The sequence below is a fragment of the Mya arenaria genome, chromosome 1 (assembly GCF_026914265.1).
Source record: "Mya arenaria isolate MELC-2E11 chromosome 1, ASM2691426v1".
NCBI classification, from domain to species: Eukaryota; Metazoa; Mollusca; class Bivalvia; order Myida; family Myidae; genus Mya; species Mya arenaria.
Genome location: NC_069122.1, coordinates 15,328,375 through 15,355,050, shown reverse-complemented (window position 1 = coordinate 15,355,050; position 26,676 = coordinate 15,328,375). Strand labels below are relative to the sequence as shown.

The 26,676-nt window shown below is 34.1% G+C and overlaps 1 protein-coding gene across 3 annotated transcripts in view; it reads left to right on the top strand.

Moving 5' to 3' along the window:
* The window catches only part of LOC128229271 (uncharacterized), a 92,035-nt gene that overhangs the window by 26,878 nt on the left and 38,481 nt on the right, over window positions 1–26,676 (top strand). For all 3 annotated transcript variants that reach the window (XM_052941118.1, XM_052941101.1, XM_052941109.1), the window contains exons 4-5: window positions 9,345–9,423; window positions 12,068–12,504. In XM_052941118.1, coding sequence (XP_052797078.1) covers window positions 9,345–9,423; window positions 12,068–12,504 — 516 coding nt within the window. The remainder of the gene's footprint in view (window positions 1–9,344; window positions 9,424–12,067; window positions 12,505–26,676) is intronic.

Genomic DNA, 26,676 nt, shown 5'->3' with positions numbered 1-26,676 from the left:
CGTAAAAAATACACTTTTTTAAGCCAGTTTAAATAATACACTTCTTGAAGCGAGCATAAAAAATACACTTTTTTAAGCCAGTTTAAATAATACACTTCTTGAAGCGAGCATAAAAAATACACTTTTTTAAGCCAGTTTAAATAATACACTGCATTTACTTGTCTAGCCTAACTGATTGTTGGTGACAATGTATGCCCAACTTTAAGGAACATTATGCAATTTTATTATTTTTATCAGTTGTGATGCAAAATATATCTCAGAAGTTTCTGAATGTGCAGATATTTGATGTGATGGAGATATAATGTGCAAGGAGATCTCTAAAGAAGGGTGGGGCTAGCTGATAGCATGGATGTTCCGAAGGTAGGTTGGCGTCAAATTTACTGATAAAATAACAGCAGATAGTTTTTGATGGGACTTTTATTTCATATCTGTTTTAGATTTATGTTGTTAGGAAAAAAATTGATGGGTCTTTTATTTTAGACCTGTTTTTAGATTTATGTTCATTGTCAGGGAGGAAAATGCATTATGGTTTACAGATTATCAGATAAATTGTGAGAAGGGATTTTTTTTTGGCGTTAACGTTTTTTGATGCCACTTTCAGAGATATCCAAATTTTGATAAATGTTGATACAAAATCAGACTGTTTTTTGAACTTTATTCAAATGGAAGGGAAAGTTAAAAATATACAAAAAATATTTTGGCTCATTATTATGTGGAGACAGACGTACCTATAGATTGTTTAAGATTGATTTGTTTGGCAAAACAAATTGCATTTAATCTTAAATGATATGCATATTATTTTCTTCTCTTGAAAATGCACACCAAAATAGAAAAAAAAAATAGTTTCTCAAAATGATTTATATTTCTGACATTTTTGGTAATTGTTGAACTTTTTTTGGACATCAATATCTTTTCTGAGTGCATTTTAGCACCAAATTTTCTCTGAATTTTACAAGTCATGTATATTGATATTATATCTCAGTAAATATCAGACCTCCCGCTGTAATTAACTGTTTTTTTCGAATGAGAACTTCCAAAATAGATAGCGGAGTGCCAAATTTTTGGACTGTCTGTGATAGAACAGGTTCGGAAATGTTTATAAATATATAACACACACACTCTGTTCTCATTATTTTGTAATTAAGTTGTTTGTTATAAGATAATTGAATCTAAACTAAAAATATTCTTAAGTTTTTTCCAATTTGATTTTGCTGAGGTTTGCTTATAAAATCTGCTAGTTCCTTGTGTTCATTTTAAATTAGTACGAGATTATTAAGGGTCACTAGGGGGTCATTTAGGGGAGGCTCCCAGTCTGCGCTCATCTTAAGTTTGTCCAAGCTAGTATACTTTTTTATTTCAATTTAAGAGGAAAAAAAGTAATAAATACACGAAAAAATGCAACATTTTGGACTATGAATTTTTTATCTAAATATGGAAAGCTGCGATCTGGTTTTTTGTCGGCAGTCATATATCACTGGTTTCCAGACATTCGCAAAAAATGCCTCATTCCAAGAATTTTTTTTTGGGGGGGGGGGGGGGGGGGGGCAAAACAGTCAATCTGACTGATAGTGCAGCTTTAACTGTTACTTTCATTAAAGCAATTCCTTCGACATTGATTATTCCTACCTTTTTTTGGCAAAACGGTCAATCTGACTGATACTGCAGCTTTAATTATTACTTTCATTAAAGCATTTCCATCGCAATTGATTATTCCTACCTACTGTTTCTGTTAGTGAATTTTCAGGAGAAAAACAGGGGACTCCTAATGGTTTTTTATGTCCAACAGAACACAGAGGTCAGGAGGCTTTGACTGTTTAAGTATATTAACTCTGTCAATCCAAAGATATGTTTTACACTTCTACATGTGTTAAGCATAAACATGCTGACTTTTACACAAATTCTGATGTGTGAAATGTATATCCAAAACAAGAACCATGAAATGTAAATATGGCCTCCTCAAGGGAGATTTAGAAGAAATGAAAAAAAAGAAGATAACACCGATTATGTTAAGACTTTGATCAATGTTTCCCAGAGAATTCTGTAATTCTGCTGGATTTTGAGAGAGAAAAAAACTGTCTTAAATATTTCCGAGAAAGATGTTCCTGTGACATAGAGAATAATTGGGGGGAAAGAGTTTTTTGTTTCTCAATTTCTTTTTCTGTCACTGCGGATTGGGTCTCTTATTTTTGTGAAAATGCAGAATATCGATTTATCGTGCTCTGGGAATTTTCTGCACTGGTGTTTTTGGTGATAATCGAATTTGATAGGAAGTCTTTAATCGGTAAGTGAAATGTTACTTTAAGTAGGTGGCTTTTACAGATTCAGCGTAGCATAACTAAAACTCCAGGCTCCTGGCATTTCATGAAACTTCTTAAGCTTAATTAATTACAAGGCTTAAGAAGCATACTTCAATAAGCCAAAATAAATAATTATTATATTGATTTTTGATCAATCAAATGTGGCTTATTGTGATTATTATAAATTAAAATATAATTGTTATCTTAAGTATAAAAGCTCATAAAGAAGTACGCAATTTATTGAAAAATAAAAATAGTGAGCTTAGCTTAATTCTGTTACATTAGGAAATTTAAGAAGTTTTCAGAAAATGGACCCAGTTTTTTGGTATAGTGTTGCTTTTTAGCAACAAATACTGTGTTATTTTTATTAGCTCGTCTGTTTTTCGAAGAAAAAAAGTCGAGTTATTGTGATAGCCTTGGCGTCGTCGGCGTCGTCTGCGTCTGCGTCTGCGTCGTCGTCGTCGTCCAAAAACTTTAACATTACCTCATAACTCAAAAACCGTTCAACATTTTCACATTAAACTTGCTACACGTGTTCCTATTAACACTATGCATGTTTATAGCAGGTCATATAATTTTGCCTTTAATTAATATTGAGTTATCCCCCCTTTTCGACTTGGAATTACAGACGAGCGTTGGCACCCACTCCGCGGTGCTCTTGTTTATTGTGTTGTAGCCATATGTTTAGGGATAGGGTTAGGGTTAGATCACAGATTTCTGCGGATAAGTGGGTCAAGGGGACAGTTTTAATAGATGTTTAGTTATGCCCCTTAATTGACCTAGAAAAACAGACATGTTTATGTAGATGTTGAGTACTGCCAAATGATTTACATAGAAAAGAATTTGTGTATGCCCAGCAAGGCATGTAACTCCAGTTTGATAGACATTGAGTTATGCCCCTTAATTGGCATTGAAAATCAGAAAAATCAGAAAATGTATGTATACTAAGCAAAGCCTTTAATAGATGTTGAGTTATGTTCTTATTTACATAAAAAAAGAGAATATGTTTGTGTTCCAAGTAGTGATGGGCAATCAGTTGAATTTTACAATCGATTATCGGTTACAATCGGAGACCATCAACCGATTAGACATTGGCTATAATCGGATATTATAGAGCAGTGGTTGCTAGTGATATACTTGTAGGTAATGGGTATCACTTCGTCTCTGTAAGCTGAATTTAATGTATGAACCAAATAATAGAACTTACATATTTATTTTTCAGGAAACTAACAAACATAAAAGAGAAAAAATATTTTTAAGTTAAAAATAAAAATTAAACTGAAATGTATACATCAGAAATTTCAAAGTCACCAGTATGAATCTACCAGTAAATGTTTGTTTAGAAATATTGTCTGGTCAATGAGATATGGGTTTATTCTACATCTCTTCTTGCTCATCACCTGTGATCTAGTTACCTTTTTTGCGTAAGCCTTTTTGCAAAGGCAACAATACGCCTTGCTTATGTCAAGGTTTTCTTTGGTTGGAGGTCCTGGTTTGATTTTTCTTAATGCAAAAAAAGAGCCAGACTTTGGTTTTTGCTTTTCCACCCGTATAATTGTACAGCATATCGTCATTGTCATCTGCCATTCTTACGAATTGTACCCAAAGAAAAATGAGTGGAAATGTCGGCAAGATAAAAAAAAAATCGTAAATGAATACTGAGTAACATCCCTTGATAAATTTGTTTGATGTTCCGCGATAATCAATTATGATAATTTACAATCGATAATCGCCGATTTTGAAGCTTTCCGATCAATTTTCGATTATAATCGATCATCGGCCCATCACTAGTTCCAAGGCCTACAACTCAAGCATTAATAGACATTAAGTTATGCCCTTTGACTGACAGAGAAACACAGAATGTGTTTGTGTTCCAAGGCCTACAACTCTAGTATTAATAGACATTAAGTTATGCCCCTTTACTGACAGAGAAACACAGAATGTGTTTGTGTTTCAAGGCCTTCAACTCTAGTATTAATAGACATTAAGTTATGCCCCTTTACTGACAGAGAAACACAGAATGTGTTTGTGTTCCAAGGCCTACAACTCTAGCATTAATAGACATTAAGTTATGCCCCTTTACTGACAGTGAAACACAGAATGTGTTTGTGTTTCAAGGCCTTCAACTCTAACATTAATAGACATTAAGTTGGGCCCCTTTACTGACAGAGAAACACAGAATATGTTTGTGTTCCAAGGCCTTCAACTCTAACATTAATAGACATTAAGTTATGCCCCTTTACTGACAGAGAAACACAGAATGTGTTTGTGTTCCAAGGCCTACAACTCTAGTATTAATAGACATTAAGTTATGCCCCTTTACTGACAGTGAAACACAGAATGTGTTTGTGTTCCAAGGCCTACAACTCTAGTATTAATAGACATTAAGTTAGGCCCCTTTACTGACAGAGAAACACAGAATATGTTTGTGTTTCAAGGCCTTCAACTCTAGTATTAATAGACATTAAGTTATGCCCCTTTACTGACAGAGAAACACAGAATGTGTTTGTGTTCCAAGGCCTACAACTCTAGTATTAATAGACATTAAGTTATGCCCCTTTACTGACAGTGAAACACAGAATGTGTTTGTGTTCCAAGGCCTTCAACTCTAACATTAATAGACATTAAGTTAGGCCCCTTTACTGACAGAGAAACACAGAATATGTTTGTGTTCCAAGGCCTACAACTCAAGCATTAATAGACATTAAGTTATGCCCCTTTACTGACATAGAAACACAGAATGTGTTTGTGTTCCAAGGCCTACAGCTCTAGCATTAATAGACACAAAGTTATGCCCTTTTATTGACATAGAAACAAAGAATGTGTTTTTGCAGCTAGGCCGTCAACTCTAGCATCAACAGACATTGAGTTATGCCCCTTTATTGACATAGAAACACAGAATGTGTTTGTGTTCCAAGGCCTACAACTCTAGCATTAATAGACATTAAGTTATGCCCCTTTACTGACATAGAAACACAGAATGTGTTTGTGTTCCAAGGCCTACAACTCTAGCATTAATAGACATTCAGTTATGCGCCTTTACTGACATAGAAACACAGAATGTGTTTGTGTTGAAAGGTCATCAACTCTAGCATTAATAGACATTAAGATATGCCCCTTTACTGACATAGAAACACAGAATGTGTTTGTGTTCCAAGGCCTACAACTCTAGTATAAATATACATTGAGTTATGCCTCTTAACTGACAGAGAAACACAGAATGTGTTTGTGTTCCAAGGCCTACAACTCTAGCATTAATAGACATTCAGTTATGCGCCTTTACTGACATAGAAACACAGAATGTGTTTGTGTTGAAAGGTCATCAACTCTAGCATTAATAGACATTCAGTTATGCCCCTTTATTGGTGCAGAAACATAGAATGTGTTTATGTTGAAAGGCCTATAACTAGCTTTTAATAGTTGTTGAGTTCTGCCCCTTAATTGACATAGAAACAGAGAATGTGTTTGTGTATAATGACCTATAACTCTAGCATTAATAAACATTTAGTTATGCCCCTTTATTGACATAGAAACACAAAATGTGTTTGTTTATAAAGGCATATAACTCTATCTTGAGTAGTTGTTGAGTTATGCCCATTGATTGACATTGATAAATGTGTTTGTGCAGCAAAGCCTTTGAGTTTAGCTCTAATTTATATTGAGTTATGTCCCTTTATTGACACACACAAAAAAAATGGGCCTTCAGCTCTAGCTTTAAGAGATGTTTAGTTCCGCCCCTTCAATAGTTGACTGACAAAAAAACCAGACAAGCTTTGTGATCCACATGTAGTGCTCTTGTTTAGACTTGAATGGTAGATATCTCTCTGGATTCTCTAGTTTAAATCTTTCCTGCAACCAAGAAACATTCAGCTGAAAATTGTGGCAGTGTTTATTTCATTACAAAGATGTTTTCCATGAGCAAATGGGCATAATCCCTGGGGAGTGAAGATGATTTATGTGAATTTGCTGTACTTGGAAGATTCTGCTCCAGAAATGGGTATACATTTAACAGCCCTGCTGTTTCTGAATGCCATTTTGGCTTTTTTAAGCCTGCAATTTTTGCACTGCTTATTCTGAGAACCAGAAAAGAAAAAAAATCTACTGATTTCCGAGTGCCATTTCTGTTCTTAGTTTTAAATGTTCCATTTTTGCACTGCTTCGTAGTGCCAGACTTGCGCCAGTAGCTTTTTTCGATCAATATTAGGTATTTAGACATATAAGAGGAAATTTAAGGACGGTCTCAGACAATATAATTATTCATGGTTGTTATCTGAAGTCTGTTACCATAAAAAATGAAATGTCACCTTGGTGCAATGACAGAATAAGTACAAATACAGAAATTTTAGTAATCATTTTTATGCCCCCAATGAAAATGGGGGGAGGGGCGTATAGATTTCCATACTCCATCCGTGCATCCCAATTTACGTCCGTTAAGTGTTATGCCTACTTGTCTCATTCAAAACTCCAAAACTATTTTACCTACGGTTCAGAAACATTTGTGAAATGTTATTTAGGTAATGAAGTTTTGTACCTGTTTTTTTAGGGATTTCTTTTTCCATTCAGTGTTTAACTTTTGTAGATGCTAATTATTTGAATTTAGACCAAATAAAAAAATGTGTGTATTTGGCAGATCCCCTGCCCTCCTAACTTTCTTAGAGGTTTGGGTTTTTTCGACCTTAAAACAATTAGAATTAAAATGAAATCTTAGGTATGTATTGATTCAACATGGCATCTTAAAGTTGTCAATTTAAAAAATTGTGTTCATCATAATTATATGAATATAAAGTTGTTTAGATTTAATTTACAATAAATGCAAATGTTATTATTAACTTTGGCCCTACTCTTAAAAGAAACTGTGTCCTCGATCCCCTTCAAAAAATACATAAAAGAAATTTTAAAAAAACATTGTTTCGATCCTAAAAATTATTAAAAACTTTGTCCCTACCCTAAAGAAAACAACCTCAAAGATGTGTCGCCTTTAAAACCCTATGACACAACCTGACCTATAATTTTTTAGTAGGCCCAAAGAGATGTTTGCAGCGCTTCTGGAGGATTATTTAAAACTGGCCTGAGGAATTGCTCGGAATGTGGCACATTTTGCAGACCAGTTTCAAGGTTTTGTCCTACTATGGAATTGTTCCTGGGAACTTCAGCAGATCAATATGAGATATTGTTTGGGATAGTGGTCCAAATATTTACACTGCAGTTACACCGGCCAATAAATATAAAGCACTCTGATTGCGCCTCCATTGATCGTTCCTACTTGGAAAAATAAAAAAAATATTTTCTCTGAAAAAATGAAATGCCACTTGAGCGATTGACAGGATTGTTATACAAGTTCGTATCATTTGTTCTTCGCAAAAAAATATAAAAAATAATTTCTCCGATAAAAATTTACGCCACATGAGTGATTGACACTATTGATATACAAGCTTGTTATGACGTCATTGTCTGAGATAAAATCGTAAAAAAGGTTTAAAATAGCACCAATGATTAATTTTTATGTTGCATTAGATTTCGTATATAGCTCCATTCATGTTCGAATAGTGAGAAATTTACTGGCTTTAATGTTCTATGAATAATATATGTGAACAATACCCGTGGGGTTTTAATTTCCTGTAAAACGGCATGTTTTTTTTCTTTCTTTTACGCCTGCATTTAGACACTAAATTAGAGACAGGATTTTGTGCTCTTATTCAATAATCTAAATGCACACTTTTTCCTTCAAATTCCTGGAAACTTTGAAGTAAACCAATTGCTTCACAAGGTTCTTTTAACAGTTTGAGGGCCCACAATATAAGTTTGTGAAAAATGTGTTGTTGTTTTTTCAATTTTAATGCTTTTTTGCATCATTGAACCTATATTGTGTGCCTTTAAATAGAATGATGCCTTGGAAATACTGTTATTTACCCTTTATCTAGAGCAGTGGTCACATCAAAATTGGCAATTGACATGACCTTGACATTGAATATTGTGTGTGTTTTCAGGGTGAACAGTGACCTTTACAATTTTTAATGACCTTGACTTTGAGTATTTAATGAAGTTTCTGGGTTGACAACAACTTGTACAATATTCAGTTGACCTCAACCTTGAATATTATTTGTGTTTTCAGGGTTACAAAGAGCCACTTGTACAATATTGAAATGATCTCGACCTTGAATATTTTATGTGTTTTGAAGGCTGAGAGCCACTTGTGCAATATTGCAATGACCTTGACCTTGAATATTTTATGTGTTTTGAAGGCTGAGAGCCACTTGTGCAATATTGCAATGACCTTGACCTTGAATATTTTATGTGTTTTGAAGGCTGAGAGCCACTTGTGCAATATTGTAATGACCTTGACCTTGAATATTTTATGTGTTTTGAGGGCTGGGAGCCAGTTGTACGATATTGATATGATCTTGACCTTGAATATTATTTGTGTTTTGAAGGCTGAGAGCCACTTGTACAATATTGAAATGATCTCAACCTTGAATATTTTATGTGTTTTGAAGGCTCAGAGAGCCACTTGTGCAATATTGTAATGACCTTGACCTTGAATATTTTATGTGTTTTGAAGGCTCAGAGAGCCACTTGTGCAATATTGAAATGATCTCGACCTTGAATATTTTATGTGTTTTGAAGGCTCAGAGAGCCACTTGTGTAATATTGTAATGACCTTGACCTTGAATATTTTATGTGTTTTGAAGGCTCAGAGAGCTACTTGTGCAATATTGTAATGACCTTGACCTTGAATATTTTATGTGTTTTGAAGGCTCAGAGAGCCACTTGTGTAATATTGTAATGACCTTGACCTTGAATATTTTATGTGTTTTGAAGGCTCAGAGAGCTACTTGTGCAATATTGTAATGACCTTGACCTTGAATATTTTATGGGTTTTGAAGGCTGAGAGCCACTTGTGCATTATTGTAATGACCTTGACCTTGAATATTTTCAGGGGAAAAAGCCACTTTATCGAAATGACCTTAAATATTTGATATGTTTTGGGGATTAATTTAAGAGCTACTTGTCCAGTATTGGAATGACCTTGACTTTTTGTATTTTCAGGGAAAGGAGCCACCTTTGGCCAGGACAGTGGTCACACCAAAAATGGCCATGGACAGTTTCCGGTATTCCTTCATGAGTGGTAGGTTCCAACACTTGCATTATCAGGGACGTTAGCATGTGAGCATGTTAAATTATACCAATGTATACTTTAAGTGAAGTATCTACATGGGAAGGCTTTTCATTAGTTTGATATTACGTGGGGTTGGACAAAACTTTTGTTTCAAGAATACAATATTAGAAGAACCATTTTAAAGCATTCTGAACGTCAACATGCAGTAAAATTATGCTAAATTTTAACAAGTAAGAAGTAACATGTAAAAACACACAATAGCATGAAATTTCCTTTCCTGATGTTAGCATTTCCCATTTAGGAGAAACAAAAAAAATATTTATACGCCCCCTCTGGTGTAAAGGAGAATGTCTTGATATGCCCCTGATTATGGCAGTATGAGAGAGTTCAATGGCAAGGCCTAAAAAAATTTGGTCTTTTACATCCAGTTCGAGTACAAGGGAGTCGAGCCAAGCCAGTTTGAGCAAACAGGGTTCAATTGTATTTTAAATCATGTAATTTCCTCTTATCATACAGACATTTATGTGCATCTGGCAACTTTGGTTAGTGGGTGGCTCTTTAAATTTGCTGCTAGTGGGGTTCGTTGTCAGAATGAAAATATCATTGTCCTTTAAAGGGTTTCATTAAATTGTTTGACTATAAACTATATAGCCGCAGTTGACAATTTTATCATGCATTGACATTAGAAATTAGACACACTTTCAATTAATATTGAAACTTTATACTGATCATCAGAATGCGCATTTAGATTTTGGATTATATTTCTGTATTTTCTAGTTGAAAGCTGTGAATATACAGTAGCTCATTAACTGTTGACATATCCCAAGAAAATCATAGCTTTCCCACACAATTATGAGGGCTGGAAATCATTTGATGGAAAGGTCACAGTAACATACTGTTTGTTACCATTACTGGAAGCTTGTGCTTAAAGTATATAAGCTGGTTGTTTTATTTATGAATGAGTTATGGAACTTCTGAATGTCTTATTAAGTTCTCAAATTTGTAAGTATTTTTAGAAAATTTGGTGCTGGTTTGGGCAGATAACTGATTTTAATTAGATCTCATTTTTTTGTGGAAATTAATTAGTTTTTAGTGAAGCTGGTTGTTTCGTTTATGAATCAGTTTAGAAACTTCTGAATGTCTTTATAAAAGTATTTTTAGAACTTTGATGCCAGGTTTTGCTGCTAATTGACTTTAATTGGCTCTCTTTTGTTATGGAAATTAATTAGTTATTAGTAAAGCTGGTCGTTTCATTTATGAACCAGTTAAGAAACTTCTGAATGTCTTTATAAATTTTTTAAGCATTTTTAGAAAACTAAATGCCAGTTTTGGCTGCTAATTGTCTTTATTAATTATATGCTAAGGATCTCATTTTGTATGGAAATGAATTAGTTATTAATAAAGCTGGTTGTTCCGTTTATGAATCAGTTTAGAAACTTCTGAATGTCTTTATAAAATTTGTAAGTATTTTTAGAATTTTGATGCCAGTTTTTGCTGATAATTGAATTTAATTGGCTCTCTTTTTTTGTGGAAATGAATAAGTTATAAGTAAAGCTGGTCGTTATTTATGAATCAGTTTAGAAACTTCTGAATGTCTTTATAAATTTTTTAAGCATTTTTAGAAAACTAAATGCCAGTTTTGGCTGCTAATTGTCTTTATTAATTATATACTAAGGATCTCATTTTGTATGGAAATGAATAAGTTATTAGTAAAGCTGGTTGTTTCGTTTATGAGTCAGTTTAGAAACTTCTGAATGTCTTTATAAAATTTGTAAGTATTTTTAGAAAACTTGATGCTAGTTTTGGCTGATAATTGTCTTTAATTGGATTTCATTTTGTATGGCAATGAATTAGTTATAAGTAAAGCTCATTTATGGATAAGTTATAGAACTTATCAGGAATGTCTTTAAATAAATAAGAAAAAAGTATTTTTAGAAAACTTGTAGCTAGTTTTTGCTGCTAATTGTCTTTAATTGGATCTCATTTATTCATGGAATTGAATTAGTTATATTAGTAAAGCTCATTCATGAATCAGTTATAGAACTTATCAGGAATGTCTTTTTCAATTAAAAAGAAAAGTATTTTTAGAAAACTTGATGCTCTGGTTTTAGGCTGATAATTGGCTTTACCGGTAATTGGATGTCATTTTTTCATGGAAATGAATAAGTTATTTGTTAAGCTGGTTGTTTCATTGCCTTTATAAATGTAAAAGAATATTATTATTTTTAAGAAAATTGATGATTGTTTTGGCTGATAATTCTCAAGGTGAGGTATTATGATCCGTCTTTTTCCGGCATCCGTCCGTCAGTCCGTCTGTCCGTCAACAATTGCTTAAAAATATCTCCTCTGAATCTACGTGGCCAAATTCAATGAAACTCTACAGGAAGCTTCCTTGGATAACTCTCTACAAAAATAGTCGTTCATTTCTGTAAAAATCGTTCACAGTGTGATCATCGGTGATCGTCGACCGCTTCTGTGAATTAGGGCAAAAAATATTTAGAAGGATCCACCAAAGGTGTCATGTTTTAATAGTAGGAAAAGGATTTAATCGGATTAATTAAATTCTGAATAAAAACTGTTGGGAAATAATGATATATTTTGTACAGAAACAGTTCAAAATAAATGTTGACGAAATATTGAATTTCATTTACAGAGGGGACGGAAGTAAATTTTGACGCCATTCTTGGTGAACTCTGTGAACTGGAGAGCCAACTGGTAGGGGCCGCCAGCCCCACCCACAGACGAGGGGGAGGAGCCCAATATGGCCAATCCCATAGTCACCTTGACCCCAGATCCATGGACATCCCCACCCATCTCAATAACGGCCACGCCAACCCTCATCTACGTCGACCAAACACTGAACTCGAATGTTTCCGGACTCATTACCCTGGCGATCTTGGCGGTTATTCAGATGCCATGTTGGATATTCAGGACACAGATTCAGCTTTCTCGGAATCGGCGTCCCTCCCGTCATCGGAATCGTTCACGTCAATGGTGACGGTGTCGTCATCAACTGAGGGGGCGGGGCAAGGGGACACGGCTAGCACAGGAAGTGGAAGCACTCTCACGCCAAATACTTTCCATTGTGAGGTGAGTGCATTTAATAAACACACACTAAGAGTGGTGATTCACATTGCTCTGCATCCTGAGTCCTATGCTCAAACATATTATTCTCAAACAAATGCATCAATATGAACTGTCAGAACTTTACTGCAGACCGCATGGCCCATGAGACATATCAAACATACAGTTGGAACTTGCTATGTCGAAGTCTGTTATCTTGATGTTTGGATTATGTCAAACATTTTTCGAAAAAAAAAATGGTTTAATTAGATATGTTTTGTATTTCAGTTATATTGAATGTTTGTTATATGGAAGTATTTCCGAGGTACTTTAACATAGCGAGTTTTGACTGTATTTAAAAAAAGTGCATTTTAATTTTGCTGGTACCGTTTTATGGTTATCTTTGCTACATACTTAAATTTGTACATTTCATCAAGAAGTAGCCAGGATAGCAAAGTTTATTGTTTTATTGGCAGTATATAAATGTCCATGGCCGTAACAAACCATCATTATGTCATGACGACAAATGGAACATTGACCACCAGAGCAATGAATAGCAATGTTCGTACAAAATATATTTTCTGGGATTTTAGCATGAAACTTAAAACATTCTTATATATACATGTTTCTTTCATGCTTTACGATGAAATATGGGGTTTTAACAGTGAAATAACAACAGTGAAAATATCAATTTGATATTTTCACTGCAAAATAAGGAGTGAAAATATCAATTTTCAGAACTACTTTTAAAATCCTTTGTTGTTACATGTACTTGCCTTGGTCAAAACAGAACACTGGACTTCAGTAAATTATGTCAAAAAATGTTTAAAAAAATAAAGAAATATTTTATAAATTTAAATAAATATATAATTGGAAATTAACAACTTACCGTTTATTACCGGTTATCCCGTTTATCAAACATTTTACTGATCTTTGAAGCTGAATGTTCGAACATTTGCTTTCATTCCAAACAAATTACAGACAAAAACAACTGTTCGAACATAAATAAAATTTTATAGCATCGTTCAAATGTATTTTGAACTGTTAACCGTTGTAGTACGTAAAATGAGCTTCCTGGAGAATTCACACAACAATTTACAGATAGATCCGATATTTTTTACCCCACCCACATCTCAAAATGTGTCAACAAACTAGCGTGGCATTTACTCTTCCGGAAAACAAACATTTTAAAGCGAAACAGACTGGTCTCTGACAGTAAGATGACTGAATATTAACTTACTTTAAAAACACGCGTATATGCAGTCTTAAACTAAGAAGAATGGTTAAAATCCAATGAGTATCCACATTTGTTTTGCTAACACATTTGACCTTCCAAATTTTCATTCTATAAATAGCGGCGTAGTAATTTGGTTAAAATAAAAAGTGTTTTCATTATTTTTTGGAACATTAGTGCACTAATAATACTTCATGTTTACTATTCATAAAGCTTTGCAATAAAAAACGAGCGAATATTAAGAAATAAGAATGAATAGCAGAGAACTATTTCTCAGCAAACCGAAAGTAGAAAAGTTGACAGCTATAATTATGCATGAGGGGCGCCCCACGGGTAGCGGCGTAAAGCCCACCCTTTTCAAAAAAGGGGGTAATTCAGAAATAAATAAAAAACAAATAAAACTCCGAAAATAAGCATAAAAGAAACAGAAAATTTGTTTATTTCAGTGTAAGATCGTATTTAATTTCACTCGTGATCATAAAAAAACTACATTTTCACTCGTGGCTTCGCCACTCGTGAAAATATGTTTTTCTATGACACTCGTGAAATAAAATACGATCTTACACTGAAATAAACAAATATCCTCTATATATTTGAGTTTTAAAGCCATTATTTAGTTATATTGCTTGTTGATATTTGAATTTTGTGAAGTAGATCATAAGTTAGTTTAAAAATACTTTTTTCGTTGAAATATTGTATGTCATACTAATATTATCAAAACTAATGGGCACATATCCCAGGGACTGGCCAAAATACTTAGAGCCCTGGAATATTGATCCAAGAAGGAATGCTTATTACTTAGAGTAAAACAAACTTGGTCCCTAAATTAATAACATCAAGTTCAAGCCAATGATGAAATCAGGCCAAGCGATATCGCGCCAATTGGTTTCGACTTTATAAACGTAAAAATATTGAAGCAGATTTAAACGAAAGCATATAATGTTTCTCACTGGATAGATCATCAGTTACTGAAAGATTTCTTGTAAAAAAATGAAATTTTACCTCTGCTCTGAAAGTTTATCTAAAATATACAAGGTTTTCGAAAAAAATCAAAAGAATATGTAACAAAGTTTAGACATCCTTCCCGTGAAATTGTACCAATGCTCTGTAAGAATTTCTAATATATATATATACAAGGAAGTTACTTCATCCTTTTTCAAAACAATCATGAGAAAACCAAACAAAGACTTCCCTCCCTTGAAATCGTACCTCTCCTTTGAAAGTATGTCTTGTGTACAAGGAAGAAACTCCATCTCAAAATTGTGACTAGATCAGGATGTTCTGATCCTAATTTGTTTATTTACACCAAGGGTCTCTTAACTGTGAATGATAGACTGGTTCATATCTGGTGTTTGGGTTTATTGGCATTCCAATTATTGCTTGCTTATGGCTGGATGTAATTTTATAGATTATTTGTTTTGTAGAAAGTGGAGCTGTTTTGTTATGATATTGGCATACATTGATTTATTTACAAGAAAGGATCAAGGATCTTGGACTGGTTTGTAAATATTGATGTCTGCCTTTATAACAGAAGAATTCTGCAGGAAAAATGATAAAATGGGCTATGGAAGTCTTTAACACCATAGATTGTAATGTCAATGGATCCACCTTATAATAGAGGGTATCTTATGAGCCTGAGGTCTTACCAGGAGATATTATGAGGAAAGGGTATATTATGAACAGAGGGTATATTATGAGGGGATCTTATGATGGTATTTTAAGAGGAAAGAGGATCTTATGAAGTATCTTAAGAGGGAATGTGATCTTGTGAGGGTATCTGAAGAGGAAAGGGGATCTTATGAAGAAGGGTATATTATGAGGGGATCTTAAAAGGGAATGGGATCTTATGAGGAGAGGGTATATTATGAGAGGATCTGTAATAGGGAAGGGGATCTTATGAGGAGAGGGTATATTATGAGGGGATCCAAAATAGGGAAGGGGATCTTATGAGGAGAGGGTATATTATGAGGGGATCCTTAATAAGAAAGGGGATCTTACGAGGAGAGGGTATATTGTGTGGGGATCTTGTCAGATATCTAAAGAGGGGAGGGTATATTATGAGGGGATCTTATGATGGTATTTTAAGAGAAAAGAGGATCTTATGAAGTATCTTAAGAGGGAATGTGATCTTGTGAGGGTATCTGAAGAGGAAGGGGGATCTTATGAAGAAGGGTATATTATGAGGGGATCTTAAAATGGAAGGGGATCTTATGAGGAGAGGGTATATTATGAGAGGATCCTTAATAGGGAAGTGGATCTTATGAGGAGAGGGTATATTATGAGGGGATCCAAAATAGGGAAGGGGATCTTATGAGAAGAGGGTATATTATGAGGGGATCATTAATAAGAAAGGGGATCTTACGAGGAGAGGGTATATTGTGAGGGGATCTTGTCAGATATCTAAAGAGGGGAGGGTGTATTATGATCTTATGAGGGCTCTTAAGAGGTAATAGGGTCTTATGGGGTATCTGAAAAGGGAAGGCGATCTTATGAGGAGAGGATATATTATGAAGGGATCTTAAGAGGGGAGGTGTTTTATGAGGGGAAGGGTATATTATGACAGGATCTTATGAGGGCTCATAAGAGGGACGAGGATCTTATGAGGAGAGGGTATATTGTCAGGGGACCTTATGAGGGTATCTTAAGAGTGATTATGATTTTATGAGGTATTTTTTAAAGGGAAGGGGATTTTATGAGGAGTTGGTATATTATGAAGGTTGTATGAGAGTATTTTAAGACTATGGGAAGGGGTCTTATGAGGGTATCTTGAGAGGAAAGGGGATCTTATGAGGAGTTGGTATATTATGAGGGGATCTTAAGAGGGAAGGGGATTTTATGAGGTTATCTTAAGAGGCAAGTGTATCTTATGAGCTGAGAGTATCTTAAAAGAGGATCTTATGAGAGTACCTTATGAGGGGAGAGTATCTTATGAGAGGATCTTATGAGGGTAGGGATCTTATTCATGGTTGCTAGGTGATTATCTGGAAACCTTTATTCTTGGTTGTTACGTGATACATTTAAAAACAACTTATAGGTCAGATAAAAAGGTTACTGACTAGTCTCATTTGAATTTGAAAGATTTCTGTTACCTAATTTTAATATGAATTGAATTTCTAGATCTTACAATATTTTGTGGTATGCTGTAATGGCCCAAATATTTACAATTTTGAGCTTGAAGTTAGCTTCTGCATGCGTTTTTGCTCCATTCAGTTCAAGTGTCCTGATTGTAATCAATATAAGAACATTTCAACCAAATAGTTTGAATCATTATGTTCAATCATTGTCAATTGTGCACATGTGTTTGAGATTGTTAATGCGGGGATTAAAAGAGAAAAAAGGTCAGGAATTGTGATGATAGCCTTCCAGGTGTTGTTGGTTTTGTCATCACTGTGCAAAAACTTCAACCTTGGCAATGGAAGGTGATCTAATGAAACTTGGTACACATGTTGCCAGAGACAAAATGCAGATGTTCAAAAATACCCATAACCCAGGCTTTAAAGGGACTAGACACCAGATGGTGCAAAAAAACCAAAATACAGTATTTCCTCAAAACAGGACTTATTTTTAAGAATTGTTAATACCAGCTAGTAGGAGGCCGATAATACATCACTTTACAATATAAAAAGAATATTTCTTTGCTGTCACAGCAGCTGAGTTTACGATTTAAAAAAGTGCATATTGGTTTCCCAGTTTATAGTGTATATATTTAGCATGTGATTAGTACACATGATTATGCGAACGCTATCTTTGTCGATCTATGTGGAAGAAATTAAATCCCAGTAAATTTTGAATTGGAAAAATACCCAAAAGATACATCTGTCGAAAGCAAAGTGATACATCAGTATGTAAGATTCAATGCGTTGTATACAACGATACCCAGTTTATGTAAGTTTTTGACAATTTTCTTTTTTCTTGCAATTGTATGATCTGGTGTCTATTCCCTTAAATAATTGTTGAGTTATGACCCTTTTTCAACTGTCAAATAAAACAAACAAGGGTTGATGTTAGCTTCGTGGCGCTCTTATTTACTGTCTGAGTGTAAGGGGGGACGAGGGGGTTACTCCTCTTATCAGCTGCCAAGAAAGAATGAAATGTTTGTCTGCGACTCTAGTGCATCATCATTTATGGTGAGAAATATTGACAGGGTTTCATTTTGCCTTTATTAAGGCTGTCTCGACTTGGTCTGTGATTCTGATGGCAGTCTCGACTTGGTCTGCTGAACATCAATCGCTATGCCATTTTTTTGTAAGAAGTTAAGTATGGTAGACTATTAGGCTGAAAAAAAATAAATGTACAAGGACTATCCAATGTTATAAGAACTAAATAGAATTATATTCTACTTTGACTCTTATCACTTTGTCAGCTTTTTTCAGGGAATTTTAATTCATTCAAAGGCAAAGAGTTTTAACAAATATAAAGCATTTCAACAATGAGTTTCCAAAGAAATTATGCCTTGTTAAGGTATCATTTCTAAGGTATGATGTGCTTAACAGGTTTCAATCTGACAATCTCTTACACAGTGACCTTCGACTAAGATAAAGTATTGTAAATGGAGTTAAGGCTGCCTTGAATTGGCTATGCTCCACTGAGTGAGTTGTCAATGATTTACATTCCAAGGACATTTTGACTACAAACAATAAATTCTGATATATGCAAAGGTTCAAAATCCATTGCATTTTCATGCCATGTTCTTTTCATGTTGTTCTCTATATGACTCATCATGTTGCGCTTATATTTGAATCATGTTGCTCTATTTTGTTGTCTCATGAGTAGCTCTTGTTTTTTTCAGGAGGTGCTCTTGTTTAAATCATGCTGCTATCTTTGTTTTATCATAATTTACTCTTGCTTTATCATAGGTTACTCTCTTTGTTTTATCATAAGTTACTCTTGTTTTATCATAGGTTACTCTTGTTTTATCATAAGTTACTCTTGTTTTATCATAGGTTACTCTCTTTGTTTAATGATTATTTACCCTTGCTTTATCATAGGTTACTCTCTTTGTTTTATCATAAGTTACTCTTGTTTTATCATAAGTTACTCTTGTTTTATCATAAGTAGTTACTCTTGTTTTATCATAAGTTACTCTTGTTTTATCATAGGTTACTCTCTTTGTTTAATGATTATTTACCCTTGCTTTATCATAGGTTACTCTCTTTGTTTTATCATACATAACTCTTGCTTGATCATAGGTTACTCTCTTTGTTTTATCATACCTAACTCTTGCTTTATCATAGGTTACTCTTTTTTGTTTTAAAATAAGTTACTCTTGCTTTATCATAGGTTACTCTCTTTGTTTTAAAATAAGTTACTCTTGCTTTATCGTAGGTTACTCTTTTTGTTTTATCAAACTTAACTCTTGCTTGATCATAGGTTACTCTCTTTGTTTTATCATACATAACTCTTGCTTTATCATAGGTTACTCTCTTTGTTTTATCATAAGTTACCTTGCTTGATCATAGGTTACTCTCTTTGTTTTATCATAAGTAACTCTTGCTTTATCATAGGTTACTCTCTTTGTTTTAAAATAAGTTACTCTTGCTTTATCGTAGGTTACTCTCTTTGTTTTATCGTACATAACTCTTGCTTTATCATAGGTTACTCTCTTTGTTTTATCATAAGTTACCTTGCTTGATCATAGGTTACTCTCTTTGTTTTATCATAAGTTACTCTTGCTTTATCATAGGTTACTCTTTGTTTTATCATAAAGTTACTCTTGTTTTACCATGAGGTATTCTTGTTTAAATCATGCTCTCTTTGCTTTAGCATGAGTAACTCATGTTTTATCATGAGTTTTATCATTAGTTAATCTCTTTGTTTTATTCATAAGCTACTCTCTTTGTTTTAGCATGTGCTCCTCTTTGATTCATATCATGTTATTATAACCAATATTGTCCGCAGAATGCCTGTTGCCCCTGCGTGCGCTTTGCTTACCCACCCAGCAACCTTGGTGACAAAGAAATGTGGAAGGTGGAAAATATACCAAGTACTAACCCTAACCCGCATGTAAGTTTTCGCTTTGATGACGAGAGTTGTGTAGTTGATTGGTGTCCAGCTCTCACTATAGAGGTTGCGGGTTTGACCCTTCCAGGGTAATAATTGTCTAGTTGTAAAGGTGTCCACTTCTCACCAAATAGATTGTGGGTTTGACCCCCCACCTGGTTGGGCATGGTCTATTGGCTAAGGCGACCACTTTTCACCAAAAGAGGTTGTGTGTTCGAGCTCAACAAGGGGAACTTTATCACGGCCTCGAAAAAACAACACCAGTACTGGTTTCTACCCAGAAAACAGACTCAAGAGTATAAGCTATTAGCTTTAGTCACAATCAAGCTAAAAGAAATTAGTGCAGTGTTTTTTTCATCACTTTTAAGGGAATGGTGGAAGGGCCCTTTAATAGGGGAAAAATATCGTTGTTTTTGCAAAAAGGGGAAAAATACTAACATGTTTGATAATAATGTTCAGCTTGTTCACAAACCTTAATTTTATTCAACAAACCTATATAGACATACTCATGAATGGCACTTTATTGCTGCAATTGCTAAATGTCCATGCTCCTCAAAAAAAAAAAATGGGGCAGGGGAAAATTATGTTCTTTTTCAGGAGGGAATGTGGCCAAATTTAAACCCCAAAAATGGAGAAAAAATACTGTTGTATAAACTTAGTTTATCTTTTTGGTGATATGTCTGTCTTATTTTTGCAATATTGTGGCCATACGTACTGTCTAACTGTATAATTATTTTTCCAGAATATTTAATTAATTTTGCCAGGATATTATTTTCGATAATATTCTTATCCTGTTATTTATTGAAAACTTTTCTTAATTATAAATATTATGTCTTGTATAAAGAAGTTATTTATACAAGATGGTGTTCGCAATTAATTATACTAAACCTTCCAGCCAGCTGTTGGCATTAATTAAGAGTGGTGTTGGCTAAATAATTAATGCCTAGGTGGATGAAAAAAATGACAGTTACAAATTTTCATAACTATAAAATACAAAAAACAACATTGACATCTGGTCATTTGTTTAAGTAGATTAATTTTTATTTTGCATTTTATCTTAAAGGCATGGGCCACAGATTTTCTTTTAGACATTTTAGAGGTTGTGGACCACTGCTTGTACCTGTATGTGTATGTGTAGACTACTTTTTGGGCACTACTTTTAGGGGCACGTGTACTTGTGAACTACTTTTTGTGCAATACCTCATCCCTGTTTGTGTACATTGTACATGTTTAGAATGACAACAGCAGGTCTGGAGGATAGTGACATTCATGCCTGTATCAGCTTACAGGTTAAAAAAGATAATAATTTGCAAACCGCTCTTTAACTAAACTGCATCTTTAACTCTTTAAAGATTTAGCTCATGTTTTTAAATGATGCGCTTTTTTGGTATGATGAAATTAAGTGTGGCAAATTATGAGTGTTAAAACTAAGATACCAAAAGCAGTGGAACCCTTCAGAAAATGTTGATATTTGCTCAACTATCATCTTTGAAGACCACGATTTTGATAAGTGTTAACAGCGCTAATAATCACTTAATTTCAGCTTTGTTGTTGCGAGATTGGTTGATTGACATTATCATGTGATGTTATCTATGTATTGTTTAGATGTCAAAATATATACCACTGTTGTAAAATTCCTGGTTGCCATGTTTTTTAATAGGCATCGTTTTTCTAATTTTTCGTTTACTGACTAGGGTTTGCACTAGTACCAAAATATTTTGTTATACTGCAACTGTATTTTTTCTGCAATTTCAATTGACATTGAGTGAAAAAAAGGATAAAATAAGTGTTTTCAGATGCATTACCAGGAAAACTATTTTTTGGTCCAAAAATATGTGCTAGTCCCTTTAAAGCTGCACTCTCACAGATTGAACATTTTGACAACTTTATTATTTTTTGTTTTGGGATGAGCAAATTTATGCTAAAATGCATGGAAATCAGTTATATAAGACTGCTGACATAAAATCAGACCGCACTTTTTCATAAATAAATTCATAAATTGATGTTTTATGCATTTTTCCATAAACCTGTAGTGTTATGCTTTTAGCCATAACACATTAATTTTTGAACGAAAATATGAAAATCTGTGATCTTATCTTTTGTCAGTAGTCTTATATCACTGGTTGGCAGATATTTATGCATACTTTGGCTAATTCCATGACAAAAAATGAAAAAGTTGTCAAAACGGTCAATCTGTGAGACTGTGCAGCTTTAACATGTACGCGTAGCTACAACAATCATTCACATCCTGTTCTGCAACTCTGTCTCTTACATAAGTTCTGCACCTGGCTTTCCTTGTACTTAACATAAACTAAAAGAATATTTCTTTGCTGTCTTAGCTGAGTTTACAATTTAAAAAAGTGCATATTGGTTTCCCAGTTTATAGTGTACAGACAACGCGAAAACTTTTTCTTCTTCACAGGACATTGCGACAGGTAAACACTGAAAGTTTACCTGTCGCACCAAATTTTTACCTGTCGCAATGTTACAAACAGTATTCAGTTACCTCAGCCTAAACCTTGATTTTAAGTCTCTTTTTTAAATAAGTTTTGTAATTCCCCATTATAACAGGTTTAGATCTTTTTGGTTAGATTTGTCCTACAGTACTATAAAAAATTACAAAAAAAGCTAAACATCATGTAAAAAAATCAATATTCGGATCTTATGTCATATTTTTTTTCTTCCCTTGCCTCCCCAAAAAAAACCTCATATCTGGTTCGTCTACCCATGGAACAGCTAGATCTTACTCTTTTAATTCATCTTTAAATTAAAGATACAGTACGGTTATAAAATGTAACGAATTGTACTACAAGTCAAACTCAGGCACAAGATTTATGCAAAAACGAAAGAAGAGTTCTTGTTATTGGCAATGTTAAACAGAGCGGAAAAAAGTCAGCTCGGTATATTAATCATCATATTTAAATTAACACGATAGCTGGGAACCATTTCGCCGAAAATAAATACATACGGAATTTTGTAATTTCCGAACATTTCCGTAAAATAAAAGTATTAGAGTACGAGCTGAAATCGGTACCTTACGCGTTTTATCGACTTTTACGGAAACATGTCGAAACGGGCTTTACAAATAGTGATACACGGATTAACACGCTGAATAATCATGATATAATAGTTAAAAATAACTCTGAACATTTATTTAGAAACTGAAAGTAAATTTTCCGAAAATTAAACGGTGCTGACTGTAATTTTTCACCGGACATTGTGACCGACCAAAACAAAAGTTTCGTCGGTCAAAATGAAAATATACCGGACATGTCGGACGGACATTCGCATTGTCAGAGTGTAATATATTTAGCATGTGATTAGTAGAGATACATAATTATGCAAACGCTATTTAGATCTATGTGGAAGGAAATCCCAGTCAATTTTGAATTTGAAAAATAACCCAAAGATACGTCATCTTTCGAAAGCAAAGTGATACATCAGTATGTAAGATTCAATGCGTTGTATACAACGATACCCAGTTTATGTAAGTTATTGACAATTTTCTTTTTTCTTGCAATTGTATCTTCTGGCCCCAGGAAGATCACGAAAATAATTAAGTCAGATCTCAATCTCAACTCATTTTTTATCATTACAGTATGCCATTATTAAAAATTACTAATGCTTTACTATTTTTAAAAGCACATTCTCACATGCATTATGTTGATTAACATGATTACTCAATATTTAAAAAAAAATAATTCTATAGCACAAAATGTTCTTGAGAAAAACTCAAAAATAATAAATTGGACTCAAGAAAAAATAAGCATCTCATGTAACTATGTGCCAATGTCTCTTACATAAGTTCTGCACCTGGCTTTCCTTGTACTTAACATAAACTTTGTAATTAATTTTCTAAAATAACTTCTGGGAAATGTCCTAGACACCAGTTAAATTGTACAGATGAGGATATCCGTTTTTACTGCCTTGATGACCCACACGCTTTTAAAGCTACAAAGTCTAGATAGATGAACAATGAAATGTATCAGTTTTAATGCATTATTATGTTTAATTCATTTGACTTCAATGATCAAACAAAACAAAAAAATATGTATGATTTACAGGGATGATAAAATTCCGGATTAATCCGGAATTCCGGATTTAAGGCCTCACGGATCGATTTTGAGATTAATGTAAATCCGTTGAGTTTTTTTCTAGGGGGGAGGGGTACAGGGAGCGATTCGAGCTCAGTTCGAACAATATGGGTACGAAAGGTAAGTTTTCCGGAAGTGTAAAGCCGGAAATTAACGAACCTAATTACGCCTTGGCAATCGAGTTATATGATTGGTTAAGATAGCATCCGGTGATTACGGAAATTACCGATGGGACTAGAAGACAGTATCCGGATGGTTGTATCCGGATATGACAGACGACGAAGACGAATAAACGGGTATTGGAAAATTGGAGAAAAAAAAACGACCACCACCAACTTCTAAAAACATCGATTCGTCGATTTTAAGGGTATATTTGCTATTTATTTTTAAGAGAAATTCCCGAAACGTTTCTTTTTAATTTAATAGAAATTGATCAAACTGAGAATGAATTTTGCGCATGTAGCATTATTTCGGACATCCTGATTCGGATTGTGTCATAATAATCGATTTTTATTTTACAAATTTTATTTGGCCGATTGAAGTTTACGCTGTAAACCGTTTCTTTATTATTCTCATAATGTTTGTAGCATTGTTGACCGTAATGGGAGGTTCAAATGAAAATTGGTTTGGTTCAAATTTAAAAAAAAAATGAATAAATATTTTGTAGTAGTAATATATATTAGGCAGAGGCAGTCATTTTATTTTCTATTTGAGACAGTTCAACAAAACTTCTTGAGGACCCAGTTTGAGTGAGATTTAAATTCTATTGTTGTAATTTGTATTTCCAGGTATGTTTACCTATATGGTTACAAAAGTCAGGGATGAACAGACACCTCAGCCAGTGCATCCAGTTGTTCTTGTCAATGACTGACAATTCAATCGAGAGGCCATGATACTTGGATTTATGGCTGAACATGCTCCCTGACACCACAGTAGTGTGTCTTACTTAAGACACTTGCCAAAGATACAAAAGCTCTCAGCGAATTAAAATTCAAAGGTGTACAGCATCATACAAGATGACTTACGGAGTGGCTAGCCATTTCAATGATGAACATGTGGAAGAGTTAATGGATCTCGGTTTTGTTTCAACTAAGACAAGTCAACAAACACAAACAATGAGAAAACTGTTGCAGCTATTTTTCTGGCATAGAGAAAGAAATAGTGTTGAGACATTTGGCCTCCTTAAAAATCATAAGGGCTGATTCTGAATCAATTTTCATAGAATTTGAAAGGCTGTTTGAGAGACTTGAACTGCTGTGGGACAATCTAGTTTGTGTGCTACTGGACTCATGTAACACCATGAGGGGAAAAAATCTGGCTTGGGGACCAGAATAGTCAAAGTCCACCATGTCCACAACGGCTACGCTGTCAAAGCATTTAAGTCCCGTTTGGATATTACTTGTAATAATATATATCATAATTAATAACATTAAATTATCATCAAATGTGCAGAAAATTGAATAAATAACACTTTTACAATAAAAATTTGCAAGCATGATAATTGATATGTTGTTCATTATTATAAATCAAACATCCCACAGTGTAGACTGTTCATACACAGGCATTTGAAAATAGCCAGTTGAGTTTTATGGGAAGTGGACAACTGAACCAAAATGTCAGGTACATGTCTAATGCCTGTGACTTCAGGTAAAAAAAGAGTAAATTTAACTTTGTTTAAAGACAACTGTGTTAAACTTCACTGCTAAGATTCCTGATAATTGTTCTGATTGTGGATGTCTTGTGTTGAACATAATTTTATCTACCAAACCGAAAGATGTACTCCTTGAACACTATTCTAAGGCAAAAAGGGTATTAGAATCCCTGAAATACAGAAAGCTTCGGGGGGCTTTGCCCCCCACCAGGGCTTTGCCCTGGACCCATCGGGGGCCTTGAGCGGCCCCCTGAACACCACGCAGACATTTTCAGGATTGGCAACTTGGCTCTGTTATCATCCCTGGATTTATGTACAGATAAAATAATATTAGCTGCTTTTGGGTGTGTATTTTTTAACTGGGTAATTTGTGGCCATTTGTAGCTTATAATTAAAGGAGCACCTGATGGTCCAAAATCTGCAGACAGCATTTTCCAAAACAAGCCTAGAATTGTCAATGCAACTAGTAGAAGGCTGATAATGCATCATGTTATATGATTAAAATAATAAACGCAACAATTATGTTGCTGTTGCATCTGTTTTCCCATTTAAAATAGCGCATAATTGTTTCCCAGTTTAAATGATATTTGTTTATGTTCCTAGAGCCGTATTCAATAAGCAACTTAGATTGAACTTAAAATTAAATTAAGTGTTTTGATTGGCCTGTATATTTAGCTGTCCAATTAGACTGAATCGAATCACTAAAGCATGTCAAAGGATAAGGATAAGATCAATATATATATAGCCTGGAATTACCGTAACTGGGTTTTCCCATGCCGGTACAAATAAAAGGTGAATTTCGAGCTATTGAAATTCATGTAACAGTCCAATGACTCTATTGTTTCCGAAGTAACGTGTGTATATTACAACGGTTTAATTTTGTTTGTACCAGAGGATTAGGTTGGAAAAACCAGAATATCTATAATTCCGGGCTTAAACTATTGAATACTCAGGCCCAGATTAATATACCGACACTATTTTTAAACTTACTGGGATTTATGTGGTAGATAACCCCAGTAAATTTCAAAGTGGAAAAATGTGCAGAAACTGCAAAAGATGTATGTATCATAAGCGATGTGATACAAATGATGTATTTTTTTCGTTTTGATCACTAGTGTCAAACGATTTAAGCATGATTAATGGATTAAAATTAATTTGTTTCATTGTGCCTGTATCTCGACTTTGTAACTTTAATAGCGTGTGGGATGGCAGTCCAGACA